The sequence below is a fragment of the Xiphophorus hellerii genome, chromosome 21 (assembly GCF_003331165.1).
Source record: "Xiphophorus hellerii strain 12219 chromosome 21, Xiphophorus_hellerii-4.1, whole genome shotgun sequence".
NCBI lineage: Eukaryota > Metazoa > Chordata > Actinopteri > Cyprinodontiformes > Poeciliidae > Xiphophorus > Xiphophorus hellerii.
Window position 1 is genome coordinate 20,331,399 of NC_045692.1, and position 18,625 is coordinate 20,350,023.

General features: G+C 37.7%; 1 protein-coding gene across 3 annotated transcripts in view; it reads left to right on the top strand.

The window, feature by feature from the left end:
• The window catches only part of sh3kbp1 (SH3-domain kinase binding protein 1), a 54,466-nt gene that overhangs the window by 21,712 nt on the left and 14,129 nt on the right, over window positions 1–18,625 (top strand). For all 3 annotated transcript variants that reach the window (XM_032551361.1, XM_032551359.1, XM_032551358.1), the window contains exons 3-7: window positions 4,223–4,337; window positions 5,409–5,515; window positions 7,397–7,541; window positions 7,645–7,721; window positions 10,542–10,625. In XM_032551361.1, coding sequence (XP_032407252.1) covers window positions 4,223–4,337; window positions 5,409–5,515; window positions 7,397–7,541; window positions 7,645–7,721; window positions 10,542–10,625 — 528 coding nt within the window. The remainder of the gene's footprint in view (window positions 1–4,222; window positions 4,338–5,408; window positions 5,516–7,396; window positions 7,542–7,644; window positions 7,722–10,541; window positions 10,626–18,625) is intronic.

The window sequence follows — 18,625 nt, forward strand, 5'->3', positions numbered from 1 at the left end:
GCAGGAGAAATGTCTTTTTGGTCTTTTACCAGAGAAAAAAGAGAAATCCTACAACTGTTTAAATCTGGTGCCACTCCATTTTTGTTTACATTTCATGAAGAAGAAAGTTGCCCTCAATTCTTCTTCAGAGGTTTTTACGGCAATTCCTTTAGTGGTTCTTGGAGCAGCGCCACCACAGGCGAGGAGGGGAAAAGGTTTTTCAAATTGTTTGGTTTGTTTGACACAGCGCACAATGAAAGCTGAAAATGTAGCAAATGCTTCAATTTTGGTCACCAATCGAACCGAGTCTACCAGACTATCAGGTGTTAAAACTCCCTTAAAGAATAAAATAATATTTAAAAGCTGGGTTTTTTTGGCTGATGTTAAATTATCTTGATGTCCTGAAGGAAATCCGTAACAGGGCAAGTATTTTCTATCTATACATTTCCCGGATCTTGTTTTTTTGTTGATGTATGGTGACTAGTATTTAAATCCTGGAAAGTTTAATGTTTCTGTGTCCTGTTTTGCAGTACAGACACAAGGTCTGGTTGTAAGGGAAACACAAAGCAATGCTGACCATTCAGAGGGCATGATTTCTATTAGGCTTTCAAAGATACAAACACACACACTGACCCTAACACAACAGTGTACATAATGCAGGTGTTTCCTGTTCAGATATGGTGAATCACATTCTCTTCCTCCCCTTTTTTCTGCTGGGTTTCCTTTAACCCACGGCTACCTCCACATCCCTGCAGCAGGAATGGCAGCTATGGAGGAATCTGCCACAAAGGCTTCGAACAGAGGTGGAATCAGCTAAAAAAAATGAATTATTCACACACCAACGAGCTCTTTGATTTTATTCTTTATTCATATTTAATCTCTTCTTAAGAAGAAAACGCCAAGTAAACTCTGCCTCGCTCATATCCGCTCATAAAACAGAGGAAGCTGTAGACTAACAAATGGCTGCTGTTGTTTGCGTGGGCTGCCCGGTGTTTCTCCATCTCAGGAGGGAGTTATTTTCAGCTGTCTGTCTGTGAGTGTAAGTTTCTGAATTAATCTGACCCTGTTGTTGCAATGGCTGCTGGCAGAACCGTACATTGATTCTGTGCTGTATTAGCCTGCTTAACAAGCTGTGATGAGATTCAAGGCTGCCATTTTAATTTGACCTCTGTAGTCAAAAGATTACTTAATGACATTTTGCAGTCTTGTCTCAGATCTTTGTTACTGCACAACTAGAAAGAAGAAGAAGAAAAAAAACTAACCTTCCCAGAGTGGATGCGGTCACGGTAAATGTTGAGGCAATGCGGTCTTCCTTCTGTTGGATGTTCGCTGAACTGAGTCATCAACTACTGAACCTCATGTTCCTCAGTTTGAGGTCACTATGGATGAAAGCAAATCCTAAATACAATCTAGTTTACTTTCTTTCTTCCTTTTTATTTGGATCCCATTAGCTTTTGTTCCTTCCATCTTTCTGGGGTTCAACATCAACAACAAAAACAACATAAAACAAGTTTAAAATTAAAGTAACTACATAAACAGATGCAAAATAGAGGCTGTAGATCAAAAATAAATTATACTATAATGAAAAAAGGACATTTAATTATATCAAGGAACACATTTACAGAAAACATTTACAATCAGTATAACATAATATAATATAATATAATATTAAGAAAAATCATTCAGTGTAGTTGTTTTTGCTGTAAGTACCTTCTTAAAGCTTTGTATCTCCAATAAGGGTGGACAGTGTTGCTGAAAAACATTTCACTACATAAGCGTTTCATGTCAGTTGATAACCATAATTGTCAATATTGACAACTACTGATTAATTTTACTTAACTAACAGAAATGCTGCCAAACTAGTGGCTTTACCTGTTCTGTTTCATCAACAGTTTTTACTCCACAAAGTTGTTTTTGTTTTTAAGCAGTTATGAGGCACAGTGGTGAAACCTAAAACTGCTTCTGCGCAAGTTACTCAAGTTGTTGCTAGGTAACCAAAGAGTGAGTTGCTAGGTAACCATACAGTGAGTGAGTTAGTAGCTTCCAGAATGTTGTTCCATATAACGCCGGCATCTTCAAAGAATTTGTATAAACTTTTCATACATGTAACTTTGACTGCATGTCTATTTTGATAATCATGTACATTTACTGCTAAGAAATAATTTAGAGTGTATAAACTTTGGTTGGTTTAAAGTTATGTTTCTTATGAGTAATATTTAAAAAAATAAATTCAACCTTTGACCAGGGTAATTTAATATCCTGGCAGTACTACTGAAATCACACCTAAGTGCAAACCGAGCTGCTTTATTTTGAACTATTTGTAGTTCCTGTATCATACGTACTGAGGCCCATGACCATACTGACAAACAGAAATCTGAGACAAACAAGATGGTAGGTTTTGCACAGTGCAGTGTGAAAGCAAACCGCACCAGCTAAAAATGTAACAAATGTTTAAATCTGGGCCTCAAATTGAAACAAGTCTATCGCCCTTTGGTTGTAACAAGAGGTTTTTTCAAAATCAGAAGTTTATAAGCTGGCTAGCATATTTACCACTAGCTAACAGCCTTATTTCTTATTAATTTTCATAAATATCTAATGGGATCTTTAGAAATTATTGTATATAGGTGTGGATTTGTTTAGAAAGAAGTCTATCGATTTGTCCAAGATATTTCTTCTTCTCCTTACTTTTTAATCTTCCACTTCCTGCTGGAAGAGGAGCACGTCAGCCATATGTCAGATTTTAATTGCCGTCTTCACTGTGGGAAGCTGGAGTTTCTTCTCCACAGACTGCAAATTATTTTGTTTGTAGTTTCAACAAAAAGAGCGAATTTTCTACAAAACAAACCCCAACGTCGTCATCATTTTCCAAATGCCTGTCAGCCTCGACAACTCCTCTGTGTGTTATTGAAGAAGCATGTTGTCACGTTAATATTTTTGGATCTGAGGAGCTCATTAGGGCTTTAATGCCACACCATGAGATTCACAACCCGATGTGTGCATTCGGTGAGTCAGTCAACCCGCTCCCGTCTGCTTCACTGAGCCGCGCTCGCCACAGGCCAGAGCTTACGAAACAGTGTCATGATGAATGTGGTGGGAAGATGTGAACCATCATGTCTGTTTTTCCTTCAACCATGTGTTTGAAGGTTTCTGTGTCTCCCCTGTTTGATGTCTCGTCTTCTGTCGCGCTGTTTTAGGCCGCTTGCCTTCCTCTGGGCTTTAATCAGTTTCTCATGCCGTCTTGTGATTCCTTGCAACACAGAGAGGAAAGGACTGCAGTTTTGATGATAGCTTCCCTGAATTAATAAGCCGCTTTTTAGATAAACACTTCGTTTTTCAAGCTCCAACTCTTGGGCTGTGTTCGCACAGCAGGCGTGTGCGACACACATCCGCTTTTTTCCCCCAAATGCGACTTCTGTCAGGATTTTTCACCGCGGTCTAAACGGCCAAATTCCGATCTTTCACCCCGAAAAAAACAAAACAAATCCAATCCATATTTGGTACTAAATATCCTAAAAGGATAGACCTACTGGTCTAAAAAACCGGTTAGAGCTCCACTTAGGTTGCTAGGTGACGGGCTGGGCTTGGCTGGCGTTGCTAGGCAACGGACTGGACTTCACTGGGGTTAGTTACTAGGTGAAGGGTCAGTGCCTGCTGATTTGTGACATTACATTCTGGACATTTTTGAAACAGCTTGTTTTCAAGACACCAAAAAATATTAACTTATTGCCAAAAAACAATCTTTATCTCGAAAACACATTATTGATTATTGGGAGAATTTATCGTCCAGCAAAATTTGCTATCGTGAAAGCTCATGTATCATTTTATCCGGCTTTTATGTCGTTGATTTGTGACGTTACATTCACGTACATTCAGAATTATGACGTGCGTTGCGGTAAATCAGGACGCAAACAATGGCTGAACAGATTAGCTTCCTTCATGATTTCATGATCTTGTGATGATACTGTCAGCTCCAATTTGTGAATGAACTTTAAAATCGATTTTTGAATGGTTCCATCCATTATTACTCCTGTAATCATATTTACCTTTTGTGTGACATTTATGTTCTTCTTCTGCGCATGTGGGTCACTTTAGGGTCATAAACCGTTCACACAGAAGTCTCATTACGGTCGGGTTTAATTAGTAGAATGAATGACCAAAAAAAACCTGACTTAAGCAAAAAATCTGAATTGAGCATCAAGACCTGCTGCACTCAATATGTTTCCTCCTCTGTTTTCCTTCACAGGAGTTAAAGAAGGATGGGAAGAGAGATGGAGGACAGGCAGGGATGATTAAGTCTGAACTCTCCAACGGCAGGGCCAGCCCGGTGTCGGACACCAGCGTGCGACCTGGAAAGAAAGGTGCGCAGCCATCATTAGGTAGCCTGATGTCAGCCGGCTCACACTTTGATCCTATTAGCGTAACGAAGGATTTGGGTCAAGGGTTGCTCACCGCTCTGCTGCTGACAAGAACACAGATACTGCAGGAAGCAAAGAGGGGTTGGAAAATTCAACGAAAGACGATGTGTCCAGTTACTTCACAATCCGGATGAACTCAACATACAAGCTGATTGGGATTAACAATATGGAGTTATATCCATCCGTTTATTCATCCATCCATCCATTTATTCATCAATATATCCATCCATCCGTTTAGTCATCAATCCATCCGTCCATCCATCCGTTCATCCATCCTTCCGTCTGTCCGTCATCCATCCATCTATCTATCTACCCATTTATTCATCCATACATACGTCTTTGAACCTGTATCATTCATCCATCCATGTGTTCATCCGTCCATCCACCCTTTCTCCATCCGTCCGACCATCTACCTGTTTATCCACCCATCGATCCGTCCGTCCGCCACTCCATCCATCCATCCATCCATCCATCCATCCATCCATCCATCCACAGGCACAACGACTATAAATAGGTGTATAAACAATTTTTAAATGCTGCATTATGGCGGCAAAGTCTCACACATGGTGACAATAAGTCAAAGAAGACAATTATGAATATAAATAAAGGACAATTAACTGCACTGGTAGGTTTACTCTGTCATTAAATAGCCATTGTCGTTATATAGTTTAAATAATATACTGTACGCTGATTAAAATCAATAAAAACAATTCCTTTTAAATATTTGGTGATAAACATTCTGCTCATATTGTGCATAACTGCTGATGCTTTTCACTTAAACAATAGTGACACCATGTGGTGAAGTAGAGGAACTGCAGGGTCAGGTTTGCATGCCCTCGCTGATGTGAAATGAGTCGAGTAATAATGAGACTAATGGATGAAAGGCAAACAACCACGAGGCTATGAAGAAGTGTAATGGGGTCAGTTAAGTTCGGACAGAGAAGTCAGAGAGTCAGATGTCTAATTAAGGTTTTTATTTCATTTCTTATTAGTTTATTACTGTGTTTGATGCAGGAGAGCAAATCCGTAAGCGAAGATGTAAGGCTTCCTTCAGCTACGCACCTCAGCATGAAGACGAACTGGAGCTGAAAGTCGGAGATGTCATCGAGATCATCGCAGAGGTGAGTCTTCTTTTAAAGATTTAAACAACAAAAGAGATGGAAAATTTCAAAAATATAAAAACATAAAAAGGATCCCACACCCTTATGGCACCCATGTCAAAGACATATTTTGTAAATCTAATCAGAATTAACATTTTAGTGGATTTTCTTCACCCTGTTGCTGCCTCTTTACCTTCAATTTACTTGCGTTCCTGAACGGCGACTAAATTCTCGCTTTAACTAATTTTTTTTCCTAAATCTAAACATAAAAATTCAGTTCAGAATGGCATACTTTCTGATCAAAACAGCAGACGGTGCTTAAATCATCATCAAAAAATCCCAACATCCTGGCTCTGTCTAAACAAGGAAGTTAATTCAATAATAAAACTGTACAGATATATTTCAGTTTCTACTAGGGTTGCATAAAACAAGATCCACTGCACTAAATTGCCAATAGATGTGTGTTATTGAACTGGTTTAATGAGAAGTCTCCCACTGTACATCAGTGGTACAAAGAAATAGTAAAATTCTACTAATAGAAAAAATCAGCGCGGATGTAATGATAGTTTCATGGAGATATGGCGACCTCTGGTGGATTATGTGTGTTTAAGGGTTCATTCACAGCAGCCGCTTTATTCAAACTCTAGTTTGTTTGTCTAGAGCACAGGTGTCAAACTCCAGTCCTCGAGGGCCACTATCCTGCAGTTTTTAGATGTGCCACAGGTACAAAACACTGTAATGAAATGGCTTAATTACCTCCTCCTTGTGTAGATCAGTTCTCCAGAGCCTTGATGACCTAATTATTCTATTCAGGTGTGGTGCAGCAGAGGCACATCTAAAAGTTGCAGGACACCGGCCCTCGAGGACTGGAGTTTGACACCCCTGGTCTAGAAAGTCCGGTTCGTTTGGAGGGAGTGAATGCGTAATCAAACTCTGATTCAGACCAAAAAGTGAACTCTGGTCCGCCTAAAAACTTCAAATTCATATGTGAACACCAAGCTGACCGGAGAAAGCAGAAAGCGGATTACAGCGCAGGATATTCTGGGTAAATACGACTAAAACAAACGTCACAATCTGGCGCTACAGGGAAAAATGGCTTGTGTGTTTTTGGTTTTGTTTTTTTTTTTTTACCAAAGAGAAATCCTTTAAAATCCTCTAAAATCTGTCGCCACTTCTTCTTCTTTAGTTTTTAATGGCACTACTTCCGTGTCCTGCATTTTACTACTCATCATTCCCGTTCCTTAAATTCTCCAAATCCAGTATTTTTTTCTTTCCCTCATTACTATTCAACTGAGCTATCGCTAAAATCTGACGCTACTCCATTTTTTTAAAAAACTTTTTGTGAAGAAGGAAGTTGCGTTGGTCTTCTTCAGAGGTTTTCATGTCGTTTCTTTCAGTGGTGCTTGGTGCAGCGCCACCACAGGCGAGGAGGGGAACAGCTCATTTTTCAATCAGTTCGGATCCGTTGACAGTGCTGTTATTTATAGCCGTTTCAGTCAAAATTAAATAAATTAACCAGTTCATAAATAAGTAAACATATTTATTTCTTTTTCTTTTCTTTCTTTGGTATCTTTTGCTGACTATTTATTACCCAATTGATGTAGACATGATCACAATACAATACTTTTTGAAATCTGCATCTAAGAATGAACCAAAGTATGAAAAAAACTAAAACTACTACAACTAATACAAACTAAACAATATTTAACTAATGACCACTAAGAAAAACTAGCAAACGCACTCTAAAAATTAATTAAAACAAACCGAATTAGACAAAAAAAAAGGTTACAACAAAATAATACTAAACTGTAATTAACTATTATTGATAAACCTAAAATCTGTTTCTGTTTAGAGTTGAACGCCTCACATCGAGTTTTGTTGTTGGGTTTCTCTGGTGTTTAGGTGGAGGAGGGATGGTGGGAAGGGACTCTTAATGGGAAGATTGGAATGTTTCCCTCCAATTTCACCAAAGAGATCCTGGCAGATTCGGACGCTCCCTCCCTGGAAACTCCCAACTCGCAGGAGGAGGTCCGCCACAGCCGCACCAGTGAGTCTTAAGAAAACACATTTTCCAAGTCTCTTTCATTAAGGCAGCAGCCTTTGAAGCTTAAACGGTTTTATAACTTTGTGTTTTGTCTCTGTGTGTCCAGGTAAAGACAGCCCCGGCAGTGAAAGCGATGGAGGAGACAGTCGGTCAGAATCAGGGTCAGAAATCCAACCTAAGAAGGTAAAAAGTCAATTATTTTTTTAAAGTCAAAAACACAAATAAACCCAGAAAACACCAGACGGGCTACAGTGGATTATTCTGTGAAATGTAGCTCCAATTTATTTGTGCAAAATTATTTTAATTTGGGATTATTTCTTACCATGTATTAAAAATATTCAAAAGAAAATGTAGCTTGGGAAATTAAGCTACCAAGCCACAATGCTAGTTGATGTGCTATTAGCTGGAATTTGCACTGCAGCCAATCCAGAAGCACCATTTATTTTTCTTTGGACCCAGTTGGCCTTAGCATCAAGCTGAAAGGAGACTGTGGATGTTAGCTTCTCCAGTAGCGCGAAAGCGGTTTCCATTTTTAAAAAAACTTTATTTTTTTCTTGTACTAAGATGGTTGACTGTCTTTCCATAACATAAAAGAGAAAAATTTTCATAATATGCCGAATTTAAAACAAGAATCACATCATTACACCGTGTTCCAAATTATTATGCAATTTTTATTTAAGTGTCATAAAGATAAAAAATTTTTGTTGTGATATTAAATTTCTAGATATTATTGTGTGTCAGGGCTCTTTGAATCACTATAATTAATTTCAGAGAGCTGGTTGATTAGTTTGTGTGGTGAGCTCAATTAAAGGAAATCTACTTAAGAAGGATGTTCCACATTATTAAACAGGCCACAGGTTTCAAGCAACATGGGAAAGAGAAAGGATCTCTGCAGACGAAAATTATCAGATAGTGTAGTGCCGTATGACAAGGTATGAAAACATTAGATATTTAACAAAAACTGAAGCGTCATCGTACTGTGAAGACATTTGTGGCTGATTCAGAACAAAGATGGGTTTTTACAGATGAAGGCATAATGAGGAAGGTTTCTGTTAGACAAATTCATTGGATTAAGACAGCAGCTGTTAAAATGCCCTTACAAAGCAGCAAACAGTTATTTTAAGCTGCTGGTGCCTCTGGAACCTCAAGGTGGAGGATCCTCCTGAGGCTTGTGGTGCATGAACCTGCTATTCAGCCACCCCTAACCAGAGCTCACAAGCAGAAACGGGCTCAGTGGGCCCAGCCGTACATGAAGATTCATTTTCAAACAGACTTGTTCAATGATGACTGCTGTGCAACCCTGGATGGTCCAGATGGACGCAGTAGTGGGTGGGTGGCCACCACATCCTAACACGGCTGTGACGTCAGCAAGAAAGTGGTGGAGTCATGCTGTGGGCCGAAATCATGGCGAGAGAATCATTGGTCGGCCTCTTCAGAGTCCCTGAAGGTGTGAAAATGACCTCAGCAAAGTATATGGACTTTCTGACTGATCACTTTCTTTCATGGTTCAGAAAGAAAAGCCGTACCTTTTTTTGCCGTAGCAAAAATCATCTTCATGCATGACAATGCACCATCTCATGCTGCATGGAATACCACTGTGTCACTGGCTGCTATGGGCATAAAAGGGGAGAAACTTATGGTGTGGTCACCATCCTCCTCTGACCTCTGACCTCAACCCTATTTAGAACCTTTGGAGTTTCCTCAAGCAGAAGATCTGAGGGTTTAATGCAGTTCATATCAAACCAGCAGCTCTGGGAAGATATTCTGACATCCTGCAAAGAAATTCAAGCAGAAATTATCCACAAACTCACAAGTTCAATGGATCAAGAATTGTGCTGTGATATCAAAGAAGGTCCTATGTTAACATGTAACTCGGTCTGTTAAGATGTTTTTGATTGAAATAGCTTTTGATTTTAGTACATGTGACCATTTAATGCTGCACATTCAAAGAATGACCGTTTGCAGTTCTTTATAATCCATAAAATGTTAAGAAAATCTGCTGTGCATAATAATTTGGAACAGTGCATTTTGAGTTTTTATTTTTTTTTAAATACTGCTCTCATGGGGAGCTTTGTTCAGTAAAATTTAATTTATACTGTAATAGTTCATGACTTGAAAATTATACTGACCATCATTTGCTTTGACCATTTAAGAAAATCTGAGAAAATATCACTTGCATAATAATTTGGAACACGGTGTAAATTTACATTTTTTTTGTGTAAGCTGAATCAAATACTGACTGTATAAACTGAAAATTGTGGTTTTCTCACATTATTAAGCTTAGATATATTTATTAAACATAAACAGGAACCTATATAATATGTAAATATAAACATAAATATTCTTTTCCATAAATATATTTACAATAAGAGTCTTTGAAACCTGTGAAAAGAACAAAAATAATTTTGGAGCGTTTAACCAATATGAAGATTTTTCTCATCTTTTGAGCAGTGGGAGGTGAGAAGGAACCGTTTCTCCACCAGATAATCTATTTTAGTTAAACTTTTTATTACAATTTCATATTTTCTGTTTGCAAAAATTAAAATCACACTGCAAAAACACAAAATCTTACTCATTATTTTTATTTTTAATCTAGTTTCTTGTGAAGATATCTTATTAAACTCGAAATAAGACAAAACTAACTTTACAGCAAGATTTTTTTTTTTTTAAGTATTTGTTCCACTGTCAGATTATTTCACTTATAAGACGGGGAAAATGTCTAGCTAAAAGTTCAATAATCTGCCAGTTAAACTAGTACTTTTAAGGAGTTATTGTTTTATAACAAGCTCATATATCCTGCGTGTTTTGTCTTATTTCAAGTGTACTAAAATATTTGGAGTAGAAACTAGAGCAAAACTACTTGGTAAGAAGTTCTGGTTTTGCAATGTAACTAAAGACCACTGTCCTTCAGAAGTTGCCTAATTTTGCCACTTATCATTAAAAATAACCACTTTTTGCTGTTTTAGGAGCAGAATTGATTATTTTTCTTGCATATTTTTGCAGATTCAGGGGATTGGCTTCGGTAACATCTTCAAAGACCAGCCCATCAAGCTCCGGCCGCGCTCCGTGGATCTGGATTCAGAAAAGGTAAGCCGCATCGTTACGGGTTTCCCTCCCCTCACAGGACGTCCTATTGAATCACCTTCGCTTCCTGAAACGTCATCATCTAAAACTGTGAACATCCGTATTAAATAAATATACTTAGCACACATTAAAAATGCATTTTTTACAACATAAGCTCTTTAAAACACAGGTTTTGTTCTTTTTTTTGTAAGAAAGTCTTACATTTAGCTCCTCCCAATTCTCTGTTTCAGTTTCACAGCACAGGAAGTGGTTTTATGTTAACACACACACACACACACTCTCAGACATCCTGCAGGGATTTGACAAGCAAAGCAGAAGTGAGAACTCTGCAGCGCACACTTAGAGCGAAGGAGAGAGAGAGCAGAGGGGAAATAATACGGCTTTTCAGTCTGCTCTACATGCTCACATGTTCTGCTGCTGCCTCTGCGCTGATGCAGCAAAGCTCCGACTTAAACCGAACCAGAACCGACGGTAGGCTCCGGCTTTTTCTGCCTCTTCTCCTCCGTCTTTCTTCTCTTTCCTCATCTTTCTTTTTAAAATTTACTCCCCTTCTCAATGCTTCTATTGGACCTTCTTTGTCTTAAAACAAAGAGATTGGAAGTTGGTGACATCGCATTCCTTATCCGCTGAAGGTTGTGTAAATATTTTTGATTGAAAACGAGAAAACAAGAAATACTAAATAAGCAACCATTCTGTATAGAAAAATAACAAAAAATACAAGATAGAACAAAGATAACCTAAAAATAGAGTTAATATAATTGGTTTAAGTTAAAATATTAAGGACTAAAATGAAGATTTTGAATGTTTTTTGCAGCTTTATTGCACTTAAAAATAATCCTTTGCTTGTGTGTGTGTGTGTCGCTTGACCTCATTCACACATAAACTAACACAAAGGCCTCGTTTTTTCACTAATAATAAAACAAACCAGATTAGATCTGCTGCTTATTTAGCAGTTTGTTCATCCAAAATTCATAAAACAGATTAAAAAGTTGATATATTTACAGTTTGGGTGAAAGGAGCATCATCTTCCTGAAAGAATGGCTGTTTTTTGCTAAAAGTGCAATGCTAAATCACAAAATCTAGTATTTTTGGTCTAGTTTTTAGTGCAAACATATTATTACACTTTAAATAAGACAAACTAACTTAAAAGTAACTATTCAGGAAAATATACAGGATTGTGTTGAGTAAATAATTCCTTAATATTGATGAAAAAGTTCTAGTTCATTTGGCAGATTATTTAACATTTAACAAGATATTTTTAAGTTAATTTATTTGCCACTAGAACTAGATCTTTTTCATTAATATTAAGGAATTATTCACTTCACACAAGCCTCTATGTATTGCTGAAAAATGTTTTGTAACTAATTTTGTCTCATTTAAAGCGCATTAAGATATTTGCACTAGAAACTAAACCAAAAATACTTGGTAGGATTTTGTGTTTTTGCAAAAATATTTTTTAGGAAGATGATTTTCATACAATTAAGTGAAAAGAAGCGAAGCAAAAACTCTTAAACCTTTTCAAAGGAATGATCCCTAAAAGCTGTTGCTGGTCATCAGAGCTTCCTGTGGTTCCTGTGGAGCAGTTTGTGTGTCTGAAGGATGTTTGCGCGCCTTTCCCGCTGAGTGTGTTATTTTACGGTGAGTCGAGTCTTTCTGCTCCCTAATGAGGCGACAGGGAGGTGGGGGAGCGGCTCCATCCGGCTGAGTCACTCTGTGGAGCAGATCTGGAAGGTCAGCTGACCCTGATGTTTGAGATCAGGCTGCACACTCCTTAGACGGCAAATGCCACCAACAAGAAGTGCTCTAGAATGGACCATGAATGCATCATAATCAGCATTTTTCATTGTTTTTTAAAAGCAGATGATGAATGTGAAACAAAACTTAAAAAACAAAACAAAACAGGAAGTGAGTATTTGTCATCTGGATCCAGTTGACACAGGAGGACACAGACTGTTTTCATGATTAAAAAGTAATTTATTAAAGCTGTAGCATTAGGCCATTTGCAATTAGCAATAAATTCATTAATTAATCGCAAATTAAAATGAGCTCAATAATTTCCACTGGCATGATTTATTGTTTTTAGCTTTTTTTCTCTCTCTCTACCAAAAACTGGATGATAAAGTTCAGTTTGTTTTTTTTGGTCTCAACTAGCTTTTTTTGGAAGGACATTTTTGTTTAGAGAGACTTTATAATAAATTATATTTGTTGTTTTGTTTGTATTGTTTATTTATTTTGGATATTTAAAATGTCTTTCAGTTCCAGCTTTAAATTTTGATTGAAATTTAAAGTTTATTGATTTTTGAGTACATGTTCTTGCATTACTATCATATTACTTGAAAATTGTCTCAAAGCAACAATATTACCTTTTATCGCAATAACTAATGAGGCAATTAATTGTTTATTTTGTTTTATTTGTTGAAACTCACCATGTCGTGGCAATTTATCATGAGACTTTTTTGAGGTGTTTCATGTCGTTTCCTTCAGTGGTTCTTGGTGCAGCGCCCCCACAGGCGAGGAGGGGAACAGGTTTTCCTAAGAGTTTGGTTTGAACTACAGCAGCTGGAAATGTAACAAATGTCACAGTTTTGGTCCCAAACTGAACCAAATCTACTGGACCGTCGGTTGTGAAAACATCCTGACTGTAGACAGACTTATTGAGTCAGAATAACGATTTGATTCCATTACTGTCGTTTAACTAAGTCATAAATGAAACATAGCCTGGTCATGTGGAAAAAAGGGAGACTTGCGCAGTCGCTGCATGACTCGGATGATCAGGCTCTTCTAGTGACACGGTTGCTTAGAGCAATGTGTTGATGCATGACTGTTCACACCAGTCACAATGCTGGTCACAACTGGAGCAGAAGCTACGATATCTGAATGTTGTCAAGCAGTGTTTCGTATCACACCTTTTGCGTGACAAGCATGTCTCCAATCTACCACCGTCAGACAACCAGATTAATTTTCACTTTATAAACACAGATTTCAGCTGGAGACTATGATATTTTGTCTTTCGGTGAACATTATGTTATGAATTGATGCTTCATTTCAACAACTCTCAGCTGCATTCTGGCCTGCTTTGCGCTCGCTTCTTCTTTCATGTATTTTTTCATATTTCTCGATGTTTGCTACACTTTTAAATAAAAAAACTGCATAAAAATTGTGACTTATGCAATGTAATTTGCGCACTTTCTCACCAGAGTGCTTTATTTTGATAGATATTCGCCTATTGTGTCTTAAAGTGGAACAGATAGAAAATCAGTAGTCATTTTAAATTATATTGGGATATACATTTAAATTGAATTACTATAAGAAGTAATAAAATATAAAATGTTGTTTCTGATAAAGGGAAAAAGTACAGAGACCCTCTCGTCTGACTCAAAAGGGAAGTTGACTCAAACTCTGCACGGTGCAAACTGCTGTGGCAACAGAACAAAATGCAAAACATCAACCCTCCACCATTTTACTCCACAAATAGCATGAAGTGTTTGTGTTTATTTTCTCCAAACGTCTTCATTTTGTTTTCATCCCTCCATGGATATCACTTCCAGAGATCTGGTAGGTTATCCAAATGCAGCTTAATTTATGCCAGCATCTTATTTTCAGAGCGAAGAGGCTTTCTCATTGTAATTCTTCTGAATGTGACCTACTTTGCATACTACAATTGTCTATCTTAGGCGACATTGTGGGCTACAGACATAAAGGAAAGGTTAAGAGTACTTTCCATGTGTTTGAAGGAAGACTGGAAACTTGCATGATTTTACACAAAAGCAGGAAAAAGAGACATTTAACCAGGACGTGTTATGCAAATTCAATTTCTTTTATACTTCCATTTGGGTTTGTACTGGTTCTAAAAACAGCCTAAGCGCTTAAAAAGATTTTGTAGCAACTAGTTAATGTTGCTACAAAACAACATTGTAGCAACATTGTCAATGTTTCCTGAGTTTTGAGTCACAGTCGACAAATTTTGTTCCTCAGCTAGCAACTCCAGCTAACCCCAGCCCATTACCTAGCAACATCAGCCAGCCCAGCTAGCCCTGTTACCTAGCAACCCAAGCTGAGTTCCAGCAGGTTTGGTCAGCTGGTTTTATCCACTGTATGCGCTTTTGTATGGCTGCTGGAGTGTTTTGTTGTTGCTACATTCTTGTTGGTTGTGCTGGAGGCTCTTCTGTTTTTCCTAGATGTCCGGTCGTATGGACACCAAAAGACTGCTCAATATAACGCGCAAAATCTTAAATGTACAACACTACGACAACTAAATAACAAGATCAGAAAAAAGTTAGAAATAAAATAGTGAGGGAGACGGAAGTAGCTCAGTTATGCTAGCTAGCCTGACTTTGACAACTTTAGCATGTAGATGTGATGTGGAATTCGGTGTGTTTCAGTTCAGTTATAAGAAAATAAAAAAGGCGACCTACACACCAACTCTGACAGATCATCAGTAGAGCAGGTGTTTAAATTAGCTAATCAACCACCGCTGCGTTAGCTTAGCTAATAGCAACGGTAGCTAATCTACCACAGCGATCCCTTGTTAATAATCGCAAAATAAACATCAAGCCTAAAAATGTAATACTGTGACGGACTGAATGTTTGTTCTGGGAAATGTTTGCGTGTTTTCTGGTGTTGAATCCTGATACATTAGTGCCTTTGTTGTCATTTGCTATGGCAATGGGTCCGAGGGTAGCGTAGCCGACAGAGAATGAGAGAAAAAAAGTGGTTTTGAGTTGTTCAACAATGTTTCTGTTTTGTTTTTCCATTTGCTGTGATGCATAAACTAAATTAATAACACTTGCATCTCCAGATTTTGTTTGGCTAACGTGATTGTTCTACAGCAGCAGCGCGGCTACGAATGGAAAGGAAAACAATCTGAAATGTCATATTGCCCTGTTGTTTGTGTTGGGGGTGTGGCCAGCAGCAGCTTATTTGGATTTAAAGTGACAGGAGGCCCTAAAACAACTTGAAAAATCAGACCTGAGCTTAAATTTGTGCAAGAAAATGCAATGAACATGTTTTGTATTGCCTATATACGATCTATTATGCTAACTTGTTTAGCATAATAGATCGCCTTTAATGCAATCTAACCTGAAAGGTTGATCAGTTCCTTCTCTGACTCCATTAAATAAGCATTTTTGAGGAATCTTTTTGAGTCTTAGAACCTTTCATTCCAGGCTAGAAGACGTCATGGCTAAAAAATTACTGAAGGTTTAAGCTTGCAAGCTTCAAAACTGCTGTTTCCTGATGTGTAAAGGTTTACAAATTTCTAAACACCAGCCTCTCATTGCACCATCACCTTCAAGAATCTATACCTCAAGCCACTTCTGCTTTGTGGGAACTAAGTTACAAACACTTTACTCTAAACTTCTTGCTTTAAGAAAGCAAAATGCAGGATGTCTTTCCTGCTGCAGCAGTAAAAGACGTTCCACCTGCTGAGAGCCGTGTCCTACTTTAACTCCTCTGCTGTCAGATCCTCTGCCACTGCCAAGGACGAACACAATCTGCAGCGTATCGTTTACGCTGCAGAGGAAGCGATTGGCTGCAACCTGCTGTCATGCTGCCAAGGTGACCCAACCCAAACATCAAACTGTCAGATGTCTGGTCCAGAATCTGTCACAATAATCCTGTTTTTACCAGCGGACAATAATATGTACAAAAGAAACGCTGAGTTCCTGTAAATCAAGGCTAAAAACCCAATTATAACATAACAACCGGAACATTGATCAATATGTGTATTGATGATTTTGATGGTATTGTGAGAGAATGTAATGTTTATTGCTGTTTCTTAATTGGTAACTGTATTGTTCTTTTGGTGTAAAGCACTTTGAGCTTTCTTGATGTGACTTGACAGAAAATGAAGGATCAGATGGAAATGAAGAGGAAAGGATTTTATTTCCACACGTCTTTTTTATTCCTAGTAGTCTGAAAGTTCATCCGTCCGTCCATCCAGCTGTTCATCCATCTTTCCCATCCATTTTTTTATCCATCCAACCAACATCCATTCGCTCCATGTTTTCCATGTTTCCATCCATCCTGATCTCCGTTTATCTCCTTTGTTTTAAGTTTTGCCATCACTTTGTTCAAACACTTCAGTTTCCAAAAGTCTTTTTATTTTTAAGCTTTATTTACATCATCATTTATGACACCTCTTTTCCAAATACTTTGTCGTCTATTCTCGATCTTAACTTTAATTTATCTACGATTTGCCTTCTTCTGTTTAGAGGAAATAACTGACTAAAAACATCTACAGATGTTTGCTAACAAGACTTAAAACATTTTCAGAATAAAAGCCTATGAACCAGTGAGAAGTGTAAAGATTTTACTGGTGACAAAATTAATGTTTAACTGGGCCATCCCACTCATCCCACCTGGCCTTGAAAAGTCTCCCCCATCGATCCTGCGCCGGCGTTTCGGCTGCTATCAGTATGCGACAGCTGGATGTTGACTCCTCTCTGCTGCAGTGACGCCTCACAGCTCGCACCTCCACATGCGTCTCATTAGGGTGGGAATGAGGAAGAGGAGGGAGAGAGGGAGGGAGTGTTGAAGGGAGAGGTCGGGCAGAACAGAGGCGTGTGTGTGTTCAGACAGACTGCGTGCTGTGAATGTGTGTGTTTTCCTGGGGAAGAGCCACCCTGGTTCCACAAACACCACCGAGGGAACCACTCCAGCTGGGGAACAACGGCGGCTTTAACGCTCTTCGTCAGCAAGTCAACCGCTTGGTTTCTGCGTTGAATCTATTCATAGGATGCAAGGGTGTTCATGGGAGAAACAAAATATATTTAGGTACGTTTTAATATTTATATCTTTTAATGAAGTGTGGAGGATCTGGTTGGAAGATTGAGCGAAAACAAACACATTGAGGATCTGGAAACTTCTGCTTTATTAGAAACATCAGATATTAGTTTGATGCACATTATATGAGTTGATTAATAAATTAGTTGATCTGTAAAAATCCCAAGAACTTGATGAAAGAAGGGAGATCTACAGAACTGAAATGTATCTGATGGGTTTTTCTTCAACGCGGGGAAGAAAAATACCCGTTTTTTTCACTTTGGCCATTCATTTGTTCATCATGTCAATGCTAACTTCAACTTTGTTGTTTTTAATTTGCTAAGTGTGAAATATTGCACTACATATGTGCTGCTGTGCGCAATGTTGTTAAATTTGTGTAAATTGTGAAGCACATTGGTCAACTTTTGTTGTTTTTAAACATCCTATAGAAATAAATCTGTCATTAGCATGCTAATTAATTAGCTTTAGTTGTCTTGGAAAGATAGCATTTTGTTTTTAGCATTGACATATACCGCCTTAATACATTGATGTTTGATTGTTGAACATCTACTTCAGTTCTTTTCTGGACAAATAATTCCAGTCTTAACTGAGGTTAAATAGCTAACGTTAGCATAAGCATTGTTGCTGATAACCGTTTGCTAGCTTTGAAATGTCAAATTATTTTAAATTTAGCATGTTAACGACAGCATTGTTGTTCTTAATCACTTGCAAAATCTGAAATTCCCTTCTATATGAACTCAACTCTCAAACTAAGGGTTTCGTAAATAAAAGACGAAACCCTTCGTTTTCGTTAAGCAAAAAAGTATAAATATATTTTATACAAGTATAAAATATTGATTCTTTTGTAGTTATAAAAGTATCAATATTTTGAGATGAAGTTATTTTAAAAAGTAATTATCTTAAAGTAGATTTTGCTAAACATTTGTTGTATCTGACATTCAATAATTTTGTGCTCATTACACTTATTTCATTGCTGTCTTTCAAAGAACCTGTAGCTACACTCGAGCTAATTAATTAGCCTGCTAACATTAGCGCTGGCATTATTGAATATTTAGTGAATCTGAAATGTCATTTTTATGCAAATCACTTTAAATAGATTTATTTTTAATTAGCTACTTGGAGAAGAAGTACTATACTGTCTTTTTGTTAGCCAAATAAATTCGTGCTACTTTGCAAAATGTTGTATGCTAATATGAACCTTAATGTTGTTACTCATAGTC